Genomic DNA, 13,377 nt, shown 5'->3' on the forward strand with positions numbered 1-13,377 from the left:
CACAGTATAGTGAGGCATAAAAACGCAATATTGTAGTAATGCATAAAAAAGTCATAAAAAATGTCATAGTATAGTAAGGCATAAAAATATTCAAAAAACGTCATATTATTTTTCAACATAAAAAAATGTAATAGTATGAAGTAAGGCATAAAAATGTCATAGCATAGTAAGGCATACAAATATCATAAAAACATCAAAGTATAGTAAGGCATAAAAAATGTCATATTATATTATGACATAAAAAATGTCATAGTATAGTAAGGCATAAAAACATCATAAAAATGTCATAGTATAGTAAGGCATAAAAACATCATAAAAATGTCATAGTATAGTAAGGCATAAAAAACGTCATATTATATTAGGACATAAAAAATTGTCATAGTATAGTAAGGTATAAAAACGTCATATTATATTACGACATAGCATATATAGCATATTAAGGCATAATATGTCAGAGCATAGTGAGGCATAAAAACGCAATAGTAAAGTAAGGCATAAAAAAGTCATAAAAACGTCACTGTATAGTAAGGCATAAAAAACATCATATAGACGTCATAGGATAGAAAGGCATAAATAACGTAAAAACGTCATAGTATAGTAAGGCATACGAACATCATAAAAACGTCATCGTATAGTAAGGCATAAAAAAGTCATAGTATAGCAAGGCATAAAAACGTCATAAAAACGTCATTGTATAGTAAGGCATAAAAAACGTCATATAGACGTCATAGGATAGACGGGCATAAGTAACGTAAAAACCTCATAGTATATTAAGGCATCAAAATGTCATAGTATAGTAAGGCATAAAAATGTCATAGTATATTACCACATACAAATGTCATAGTAATATAAGGCATTAAAAACGTAATAGTATAGTAAGGCATAAAAAATGTCATATAGACGTCATAGGATACTAAGGCATACATAATGTAAAAACGTCATAGTATATTAAGGCATCAAAACGTCATAGTATAGTAAGGTATCAAAACGTCATAGTATAGTAAGGCATAATTGTCATAGTAAAGTAAGGCATAAAAATATCATAAAAACGTCATAGTATAGCAAGACATAAAAAAACGTCATATAGACGTCAGGATACTAAGGCATCAAAATGTCATAGTATATTAAGTCATCAAAACGTCATGGTATAGAGAGGCATAAAAATGTTATAGCAAGACATTAAAAGTCAGTATCGTAAGAAATTAGAGTTGCTAATTAACCTTGTGTGCATGGCTTTGGATTGCAGGCAAAGGCAGAAAATCCAAACTACACACAGAAAGGCCCCAGGCTCGGGATTCAAACCCTCTCTGTGAGGGGTAACAGTGCAAATCACTGTAATACCATAACTACCAATTACATGTCATATTATAGTAAGGCATAACAACAACATAGTATAATAAGGTATAAAAACATCATAATATAGTAAGGCATAAAAACATCATAAAAACACCATAGTATAGTAAGGCATTAAAACATAATAAAAATGTCATAGTTTAATAAGGCATAAAACTGTCAAAAAAAATGCCATAGTATAATAATGCATTAAAACATAATAAAAACGTCATAGTATAATAAGGCATAAAACTGTCATAAAAATGCCATAGTATAGTAAGAAATAAAAACGTCATAAAAATGTCATAACCTTCACAACCAGACCCTTCTCTGTGAGGGGTAACCACTGTACTACCACAACATCCAATAACAAAGTCATAGTATAGTAGGGCATAACAACAACAAAGTATAGTAAGGCATAACAACAACATAGTATATAGTAATGCATAAAAACGTTATAAAAACGTCATACTATAGTAAGGCATAAAAAAGTGAGTATAGTAAGAAATTTGGGTCGCTAAAGAACCTTATGTGCACGTCTTTGGATTGCAGGCACAGGGATAAAATCCAAACTGAAAGAAAGGCCCCAGGCAGATCTGAACCCACAATCCCCAAACACTGAGGGGCAACAGTGTTAACCACTGTACCACCCCACCACACCATTACAATATCATAGTAATGTAAGGCATAGAAATATAGTAGTATAGTCAGGCATAAGAAGTCATAGTATAGTAAGACATTTAAAGTAAGAATAGTAAGAAATTAGATTTGTTAATTAACCTTATGTGCATGCCTTTGGTTTGCAGGCAAAGGGAGAAAATTCAAACTCCATACAGAAAGGCCACAGGCTAAGGGATTCAACCCACAACTTTTCTGTGGGGGCCAAAAGTGCTAACCTGTATACTACCACACCACTCCATTACAATGTCATATCAATGTAAAAGGCAAAAGAAAGTCATAGTATAGTGAGGCATAAAAATGTGATAGTAAGGCATTAAAAGTCAGTATAGTAAGAAATTAGAGTTGCTAATTAACTTTGTGTGCAAAAGAGCTAATGACTGTACTATCACATCACCCCACTAGAATGTCATAGTAATGTAACACAAAAGAAAGTCAAAGTAATGTAAGGCATTAAAATTGCGTATAGTAAGCAAGAAGACACAAATGCTTTTCATTTATTTTTAGATTAACTGAATGTATTCACAATAACTTTTTCATTTGCAAATCTGTTTTATATTTGCAAGAATATTTTTTGAATTTGAACATTTATTTTTCATATTTGTGGAAGGTGTTTTATATTTACAGATTACACATTTACGCACAGATTGTCAATCTGTTAACAAAAATAATATTGAAACAATCTACCTCCATACTTCCAGCAGTGCTGCATAGAGCTGAAGTACAGTTGGACATACAAAAGAAGAGGTAGTGGTCCAACTGCCGCAAAAAGGTGAAAGCAAAGTAAAACAAAATTCATGCTCAAGACTAGTCTTCTATATTTGCAGCAGTCTAGTGGTTAAAGAGGAGGAAGTAAAGAGGAAAGAGACAAAGATAACTGTGCATATGCAATAAACATTAGATTGAAAACTAGACATTGAGGCCCTGATTCACCAAAGATTTGTGTAGGACAGAGCACACTCAAACAACACTGTGCTGGTCAGAAACATTGAACCTCTTTGCACACATCTATACTGTATGTACAATTTAATATCTTCCCATTGTCCCATAATCTTTAGAAGGATTGAGGTGTTGCTAAATTCACTAATAGTTCACCAATTTTCCTGAATATTGGTATAGAACACAAATTGTTTGACAGATGGCATCAAAATCCTGCCTAAAATAAAACATCTACTTCACCTTGCATTGGTGACATTAACATACAGGATTTGGGTTATGTCATCTGTGTATTTCAGACTTCATGCCAACTCACCAGCCAAGAAGCAGACCCTCCAAAGACCAGAGTGAAGGGACATGCGTATCTCGGTGCTCTGGTTGAGGGGAAGGATGACGCCCTCCTCCAGGTAGAGCCAGTAGTCGGTGCTTACAGCAATCCCTAACAGGCCCAGGCCGCAGACAGCGAACACGCTGCTCAGCAACGTCAGCGCCTTCCTGCCACATAGGCTCATACCACAGCCTCAACAGCAGGGGGGCGCCGCTGGCAGAAAGAGGTGCTGGGAAGATGGAGGAAAAAAAAGAAAAACATCTTCACCAATTTCATCAGAAAGAAATCATGAAAGCCCACCTGAGAGAAGATCAAACTGTCCCTGGGGCAAGCAAGGAGGAAATAGATGGAAAGTGCATCTGTGGTTTGCTGGGTAGTGGGAAAATCTGGGTGATGTTCTGAGGACTGATTCATCTTAATTCGAGTTCATTACTGACAATGGAGATGATTTGGAATTGAATGGAAAGTAATAAATGGGAATGTGATAGCAGATACTGTAGCATAACAGAGGACTTACTTCCTTTCAGCTGAGAAAGAAATCTGGGAAAGATTCCCTCTCCTCCATTAGAATCTAAATCACCACATTGTGCAGGGCTGAGGGCTTAGTGGGGCATGTGTGGAAAAAGAAAAGCACTACGTAAAGTGTTCTATCACAATGCCTCCAGCAAAAAGAACCGAAATATAACTCAATCCACTAATAATGTTAAAAAGAGAATTATAAAACAAAACCAAGCACAACTCCTAATATCTGATATAAATCCACTTCCTCTTTCTCCTTACATCAAGTGATGCGGAAGCGACATTGCAGATGGTGTGCAGTATGTGTCAGCATATGAATGTGTGCACTCGTCACACAAAACAATGGATCTGTTCGTATGGTAGCTGATGCCCACATTTGCCGGAAGCTGGAGCGCTGGGGAGCTTGGCATGGGATACATGTTGAAAGGAATTGATTTTACATAATGAGTTCTCAGTGTGCTGCCACATTGAGCACCCACTGGGAGACTGGAAAGATGGGAGTGAATATGTGAAAGGATTTTGAACTTTTGCGGCAGATTTTTTTTCTCTCTCTCTCTCCGTGGATCAACTTCTTGTACCACGACTAGATGTAAAGCCTCAGTAGAACAGAGTAGGGAAATCTCCACACATCAGCCAGCTTGCAGTGCACAACCGGTGTCTCAACAGACAGAAGAGTCAGATGTAGAAGGGATCTGGTGTGGAGCTCATGGTTTTAAATAAAGCTTTTAAGAAGATGCAGCAACTAATGTTTCAACAAATTTCTGCATGCTTTCAGCAGAGGAGACACTGGCATTAAACGTTTTTAAATTTCCCACACCTCATTTAGTTGTAGCTGATAGGTTATATCTACATGCCTTACTATACTATGACATATACATATACACATGTATACAGTTCATTAGAAAAACAAGGACATATCATAGAAAACAAGACAAATTCAACAACTAATTTTGTCCATATGGTTATATGGTGTTCAATGTATATATCCCATAGCTTTCCTTGTGTAAGATAATTTATAACCACATGCTCCAACCTCATCCCTCTAATGGGCATGAAGCCAGTTGCCCTACTTCATTCTTACAAAGGGTAATAAATCGTAGAAGACTATTGTTGCAAGTGCAGCTCGCACTAAAAAGATTTGTACGCTGTACACATGCATTCAGTCTATTCTGTTTTTATCCATTTCTCTTCCTCATATGTAAAAGTGTTTATTTGTATCGTCCCAGTTAAGTAAAAACCCATGTTTTAGAAGTTGAAATTAAAATGTATCTTTTTAAAGAGAATTTAAATAATTCTTGCTTTACATGCGAAGATATGAATAAGTTAATCTTGCATGTTCTCACCCATACATACATGCACACGCATGCATGCTTGGAGTTGTTATTACTCATCTTATTTAGATGCCCTGAAAATAATAGACCAAGGCATATTTGACCTCCTACATCTTCTAATTTGAAATGACATTTCTAACATACGCAAGTATGACAATTGCCTTGATCCAGAATGTGAAAGATTTATGACTACAACTGTGGCTATTAAAATTTTAAACAAAGAAAACAGTGTTCAGAAAAACACACAAACTCCAGTCTTGACTATTTTTTTCTTACACAAGAAACACAAGGACAGCTATAAGTGTCTCTCCCTCCCTGCCTTCGAACTATGAACCACAGGTCAGATGGTGATTGGAAGTGGCTGCATGCATATGGCAATCAGAGTTCACTAAAGCACAAGGGACCAAACTAATGAGAGAGGACTATCATTAAACCTCAGCTATTCTTGACCATGGTGCAATCAGTGGCCATTCATTTACCATGTCCATGTAAGGGCTCTAATTTTAGTCATTTAGCATCAAGCAACAACTTTCCACTCAGTAGACCTTTTTGTGTTATTACGCTCAACAAGCTGTTTTTAGTCACACAGCGCAAAAAGCACACGTTGAAGTCCTGATTGCACCTACATGAGGGTTTCCACAAATAGAATATCATTACTGTATGAGAAATAAAGGAGCTATTTAGGTTGGTTGTACCTCTCTAGCACCTACAAAAATAGACAAGGATATTGTAAAGAAAGAGTAGGGAGGATGCTTAAAATAGCCACAGTGATCACATTAATATTTGTGTAATACTACAGTATTTGAACCTGAATCTAAAATTTGACAATAAAATCATTGCATGTGTTTTTGTTACATACATATGCTAGACATGTTTCGCTGTAACATACAGATACCAGTCTTAAAGACCAGACAAATACCACCCACAAGTACCATGGTATTATTCACGCTATTCACACGTCTCAACTATTCAGATCAAGAGCAGGAAGGATCAAGACAGTCTAATGCCTGATAAATTGAAAGTGATGCACATATCCAAATTTACCAGATTCTCTCTGTCTGTCTATTGTGAGCACAACACACAACAGCAACACAGAGCTGCCAAATGATACTATAGCTGTGTCACAACAAAAGCTTTACAATGAAGATTATAACTTTTTGAAATGTAGTGCTGAGTTACTGTCAACTGGGATTTTAGCTTTGAGTGATTAGGTCAGAAGTCTACATTTGAATTTTATATTTTTTAGCACCATCAAACTACTTAGAAAAAGAGCTAGATGTGCAGTTTGGATGAAACTCAAACTTCCAGCACACACATAATGGCAGTTAGCAGAATGTTTCCCTGTGCCAGCAATAGTGCATTCAACGAATCCCTCACCAGCTCCATTAGGCTGTGGACAGATTAACATTAGCACAATGAGACCTCTACATGAGCAAATTAAATATGTGTATTGTATAGAGCCTATTGTATAATATACAGTACCTCTGTGCTTATTTGTCCATGGCCCACAGTGCTCACAGATCAAGGGACATATAGTGGGTAATAAACAACTCAAAAATAATCCCCTAAATTTTCAATGGACACAAATTAAAGTTAGAGGCAGAAGTGATGCAAGACCAAACAGAAGCTAAACATTTAAACAGACAACCCCAAAACTGCCTCACACAAGAACAAGGGTAAAGTCCACTGTCACAAAAAAAGTTATTGTGCTGGTGATGCTGTGGTCATAGTCACTGCACATCCAACCCATTGAAAGGTTTGACCCACAGCAACAACTGCTTTACACTAAATGTGAAGACACATTTTTTACTGACAAACTCTCTACTGTTGAAAGATGGGAGTTGTAGCCATTTTATACTGTTGTCCAAAGTCTTATTAATTTCAGTGGTGATAGTTCATTCATTTATATGCAGTATCGTTTGCTCGTGTGTTGGAGGAAGTCTTCCTAAAAGGTCTTCTAGCAGTTTCTGTATAGAGAAAGTAATTTGTAATAAATAACAATAATTGTGCCCTATTTAGGGGTCCCATATCCAGGGACCTACATTTGTGTAGGCTGGCTGGAATGGAACAGAGTGGAATAGAATGGAATGATCATTAGCATTATAATATGTCAAAATGTCAATTTAGGGAAAAGGCCCATTGGTTACCAAAGATGATGAAGCTGGCCACTGTTGACTAAAGAATTACCTCGGATTAACTGTAGCCCTTAACTTCAGAAGAACTGTCATCTGCAATCTGTTAGAAATGAAGTTGCAACCATTTTATGGAAAGAAAGTTGTGGTTCAAAGGTTTTAATATCGGACCAACGGCTTGAACTTAGATTTGGCTACATTTGACTTGCCTCATCTTGGTAATAAGACAGGGAGCACAATGGAGGGGAAAATGATATCTATGACATGAAAATGAGGTTTTACATTCCACAAAGCCACCGGACCACCACATTCAATCTTTCATGTTTACTAATAATTCTGATCATTGTTTTGGTCTCTAAAGGATTATAAATGGTGACCAATCTCAGTTGAGGAAATCGCTTTTATTTTTTATTGAAAAATGTTTCTCATTAAATGTTCAAAGCCATGAGGGACCAACAAAAAGCCTTATTGTCCTTCCCAGCCTGCAAAGGGATACATAGAATACACTCTCTCATGCATAAACATCAGTTTTTCCTTTAGAAACCTGTTAGAATCTGTGATTAGAGTCCACTCCTGCCTGTGCTGATACATTCAGCAGATGCTTTGCAGTTGTTTCAGAAACTACATTTTACAAGGCTGCTACACTAGTTCACAGAAGACTTGTAACATACACAATATAAAAAGGGGATTTAACTAAAAGTAACAAAAGATTGTTTACATTTTCAACCATTAATGTGGCACCGAATAATGCCACTAGGGGGTCCAGAGGCCACGCTGGCATCAAGTAAGGCAGATGCAGACGACTGCCAGAGTAAAGGGCACGTCATCACCAAAAGTAGGGCATTCCTCTTCTGTCTTCTTTGCTAATATGCTCCCAACCTCCTGTCAACCCTAATTTCAACAGCTCACTGGCAAAAATGTCACATTTTCCAGAAACAATTGGTAAAGCAAAGACAAGGCAAAGAATAATTGTTGTAGAATATGATGTTGAAACAAGTCAAACCATCACTGGTCTGTGATTGGTCAGTAGATTATATTAAGACTGCTAAAATATAATTAATACTTTCTTTTCCTGTATAACACAGCAATGGTGATGGTGACCATCTTTCTTTTTCACTGATGTTTAAAACTTGTAAATATGGAAATATCACAAATGCATATTTATTTTGGTAGATGTGATGATCAAGTGAGAATTTTTTTCCTCACCTCTGTCTGATTCAAGAAGAATCAGATGATTTCTAGATAAAAGGACATCTGCAAATACTTTAAAAATAAATATTGTTCACTAAAGCAGGGCTTCTTTAAAGTTGTATTGGAGCTGAATTAGCTCAATATAGCCCATGACTGTGGTCAAAAGCACTGAATTTCACTGAAAAACTACTAACAGCATGATTTGAAATAGTGTATTTCATCATCTCTGTCGAGGGTTTGTCAGCATCAGAGCATGGATCTCTTTTGGTGTGCTTATTGACCCAGTTACTGTGGCTGTAAGAGCATGGCTGTGAGTGCAGTCCCTCTGTTGCCTCTGATGTGGACAGGCAACTAATACTGTGGGAGTTAGTTGCTGTTGGTTGATGTGACGGGGGCTGATTGGACGAGCCTGAGGACAATAGCGGTTCCAATGCACGAGAGAGGAGATATGTCATCAAGCCACGGACACAGCTGGACAAAGCTGGCAGCCCCCATCATCGGCTTGACGAGAATCTGCCTGTACAGTTGCCACAGACGTAATAAAGGGAAAACACCACACATGCCTACAGTATCAGTGCACAGATTCATACGCACATCATGTGTACTCTCTCGCTCAGACCCACAAATGCCGGTGAAGTGACAGTTGTATTGCCATAACACACAAACCACACTTCATGCATCATCATACATTAGAGCCCATTTCACTGACCCACAAAATGTCTTCAGCCACTTTCTTTTGTCTTCTCTGCATCATGAGTATTAAAGAGAATGTAACAGGTCATAATAGTATTACAAAGAATTACAAAAGGCATCAGGAATCCAAATGCGACTTTAACATCTTATTCAGTTGCTACCTACCCCTATATTCAATAGTTACTTCCTCTAAGGAAGACCATTATAACAAAGACATTTTTTCCTAAGCCTGCACAAGCCTAAAATCCTGTCAAACAAATCTGAAAGTCCTACTTCATCATTAATCTTGTTAACACTATGCTAGTGTTTAATTTTGTCTGTTTTAGGAGAAGTAAAATCCTTTGAAAAATATAGTGACCTGGACAATGCATGATAAATATTTTTAGTTGTCAACTGGATAATGTGGTGCACATGGAAAAGGTATGTGTAATCTATCCTAATTTATGATGTTTGTATAGTTAACAATAGCACCTAGAGTAAGATTAACTGATTAGTTATCAAGAGTCACTATGGTATGTTACTTATTTTAAATGACTTTTTCAAAATGCACATAGAAGCCTAACCTTGTTTTTTTTTTGCTCATACTCTGACAATGTGTCTATAGGATTGATGTCATATCAGAAGACAACATCTTTTCCACTTATTCTTGTATATCAGCCATTATCCTTGGCTAGGTGGGCTTCCAGTGGTGAGCCACCAAGCAGGGATGATTTCTCAGTGGTAATTTTGGCGATGCCTCTGCGCTCCCTTGAAGGCATGCCTACCAAAAATGAGAAAATGCACACAGTAGTTCAAGCTAAACCCCTGCTGCAGGCCAGATGACTTACAGTGCATCATCTGGCGAACAGCAGAGACAGGTGGTGGTGGTGCAAGCTGTCAAGACAGAGAGTGATGTGGAAATCTTTGTGTCATATTCTCACCTTCTCACCACATAAAAAAATCACAGGATTCTGGTTACAAAATCAGTCAAGTGGTTGTTTTTATGTTGCCACACGTTTTCATAGAAGCAGCTGAACCAGCTGACCTAATGTAGGAGGTGTTCTCTTCCTTCTCTTCCCTCACCCTCAAGACTCCAGAGCAGGCTGCAAAATGCATTACATCTCTCTTCTGTAATGTCAGATCATCTTAATTGGATGGGGCAGCTCTGGATATAGCCCATGCCTTTCATGCTGTTCCAAAGGCAGTTCCCTTATGTCTTTCAGCAAATGGTTTTGGCTTTGAGATGTCATCCCCTCCGTACTCCTTCATACAGTATCATGACCAGAAAGTGCATGGATAGCTTGTCAGTCAATTTCTTCTCTGCATTTAATGGCTCCTGATGATCATAAATAAGTAACAGTAATGACTCCAAAAGACCCTTCAAAGACCCATTTGCTTTACCAAAACTTAGAGTGTATATCGGGGACAATTATCCTGAACTACTTCCTTTCATGTAGACATATTTGTAACAATGATGATGGACAGGTCTATTTAATGTCATAAAACCCAAGTGAATGGCACAGTGGTGATCTCTAAAAGGGTGGACACACATTGACTGTGGCACAAAAAATACAGTGACCTAAAGCAATAGCACTAACATCCTTTTTCCCGTGTTCGTTGTGAGAACCCATCTCCCATTTATAAGTGCTTGACTTGGCCCTGTCGCCAGGCAACACTATACAGAGAGGCCTCCGAATTAGTCAAGCATGAATGAACTGATAAGCGAGTCCCAAAACAAGGCTCCCTATCTGGTAGTGCATTTTACATGCTGGAGTAGGGATATGGAGGAAAACAGGACAAAGGCAGAGAGACACATACATCATAGAAGATTATAGAGGAAAAGATAAGCAGGACACAGTTCATGGTGTAATATAAGTACTCGAACACACATAGAATAAAGACAAGAATTCATCAGAGATACAGAACATGCAATTTTATATTGGTATATATGTTCTAATAGTTATGTACTGTACAAAACTGCTGTAGGACTTCAACAGTGAATACCAGAGTCTGTGTAAAGCCACAGTACTATATATTACCTATCACCAATCACTAAAGAGCACTGTGTTTACTTTTTGAGGACATATCCCATCAGGATGTTGCTTAGAGTGATCACTGAAACCAATGAGGTGCAGCCAAGAGAGTAGGCAGACGCTACAGGGAATGCCTATTTATTGTGCTTAACAAATTTGTTTTATGGTGCAGCATGGTTCATATACACACTAAGAATAGAAAGTGAAGTTACTAAATGGTTAAGAAAGGAAAACAAAATCATTTTTCCATGCCATGCTCCTAGATATCTAACCCCCTGACTAAACATGGCAACAACTTTTTAATGAATAAATATGCTCCTCACAACAACACATGAAACAAGAATTTACAGTTTTACTCAAAAAACCTGATAAGTATTATCTAACCTTAACTAATATTAGTATTAAGTGATATCAAACAAGCTTTTTGTCATACCTGGATATTGCCGTAACACTAACTGACCTAAAGCTAGTGCAATGGTATATGCATAGTGTATATAACTGTCCAATGCACATTGAGAACACTGAGCATGTCCAGGTTCCTCAATATGGAATTTGCATCAGACATTTCTATCAATGGTGACCTGCAGCTATGTTTCTCCTGTTGGCAGGAGTGACACACCGGTAAACTGTGAACAGTGGTGTTGCTGAGGGTGGAGGAGAAATGGAGGGAGACTGTATGACTTTTATGGCAGGACACAAGGATGAGCTGTAAAGCCCTTTGTAACACAGTCTGTGAATCCTCTCCTTGAATCTCTTATGACTGTCCAGTGAAGCTGTGTGAAAATCTGCATTACAGAGATGCAATTTATCTTCTGACAACATGGTAAGATTCTGCATAGAGCTGAAAGCAACCCTAACCCTGCAGCATTTTAATGATGTTATTAGTCAAAAACAATGTCTACAAAAAACAGCAGGGTTTAGGTCAACTGACTAAAGCTTGTTGTTCTGAACATATTTAAACCATTAAAAGTTTCTCTGAATTGAAACTGAACAACAACAAAATATTACACCAGAGGTACTTCTCCATTTTGACTCTCAGTCTGAACTACTACACTATCATGTCCAGGATAACACGGATCATTTATTATATCAATGTCTGTCTCACTGCAACAAGTAGGCTCTCATCCGGAGAGTGTGAGCAGCCTGTATTGGACAGTGGCTGGAAAGTATTTCTCTTCTGCAATTGCAGAAACATAATCCCCTGCAGCCCACACACCATCCCAGAGTAAGTTTGTGCTACAACAGTATTTGTCTGGCTGGCACACAGAGGAGTGGATGTCAGCCAAGTAGATTATACCTGTGGGCTGTCTACTGCTGCAAACATTATCCATATTTTTGTTAATCAGGAGCCAAATTGCGATTGAACCTCAGGTTTTGTTTACTTTCAGTTTTTGTTATTACCATAGAGTTGCAGTAAATTAAAAAAAAGAAGAAAGGCATCAATTCATGATTCTGAATCATCTAATAAATGTAGGTGACTACTGACCCTCCGCTGGCATCTGCGTAATCTGCGTCATTTTGTCATTAGTTTTCAGATAATTTTAAATACACATGCCACTGTGAATCCAGTGCATCGGAGCCTGTGTGTTGGCTCCATCCTCTGTGGTGTATTGAGAGCCAGCTGTGTGTTATTCCTGCCGTTTAATCCTTGGCTCGAGCTCAAATCTCTGTCCGCGGTGCTGAAGCGGTCACGGACGGTGCCATAGTGAACAATCAGTCAATAATAAGCTTAGTCCATTCAGCGTTGTTAAACATGAATGTAGCTGAGGCTAACCCGTCTAAACTCCGTCTTAGACCCTCTCCGAGTGTTGCCTTCCGTATCTCCGATTGAAGGTTTTGCATCACAACTTATTTAATTGCACAGAGGAACATTTTCAACAGCTCTTCTTCTCTCTTTATTTCTCTCACCCTAAAACTGAGTTGTTGTGTCACACCACTTTTTCTTTCTTCAAACTGCAGAGAATTACATCTTGAAAAGAATAGCGGACCCCATGGACACGGTTTTAAAACGTTATAATAACAGAAGCGAGTTGAGTTCCGGACGTGTCTAACTGTAGTGGACGCGCAGTGTTGAAGGGGCGTCAGAGGGCAAAGAAAAGGCAAATATATTAGATAGGCTCCAAATATGCAAACGTAGACTCAAGCTGAAATTGGTCTCCCCTGACATTCTTCAAGTTTTGATGAAATAAACTGCAGCATAATAATATGAGCTTTAACTCCACATA

General features: G+C 37.8%; 1 protein-coding gene across 1 annotated transcript in view; it reads right to left on the reverse strand.

Moving 5' to 3' along the window:
* The window catches only part of LOC130167040 (voltage-dependent calcium channel gamma-5 subunit), a 39,187-nt gene that overhangs the window by 25,323 nt on the left and 487 nt on the right, over positions 1–13,377 (reverse strand). The window contains exon 2 of the mRNA XM_056372990.1: positions 3,263–3,503. Within this exon, the coding sequence (XP_056228965.1) occupies positions 3,263–3,458 (196 nt within the window). The 5' untranslated portion in view covers positions 3,459–3,503. The remainder of the gene's footprint in view (positions 1–3,262; positions 3,504–13,377) is intronic.

The sequence above is a fragment of the Seriola aureovittata genome, chromosome 3, assembly GCF_021018895.1.
Source record: "Seriola aureovittata isolate HTS-2021-v1 ecotype China chromosome 3, ASM2101889v1, whole genome shotgun sequence".
Classification (NCBI taxonomy): Eukaryota; Metazoa; Chordata; class Actinopteri; order Carangiformes; family Carangidae; genus Seriola; species Seriola aureovittata.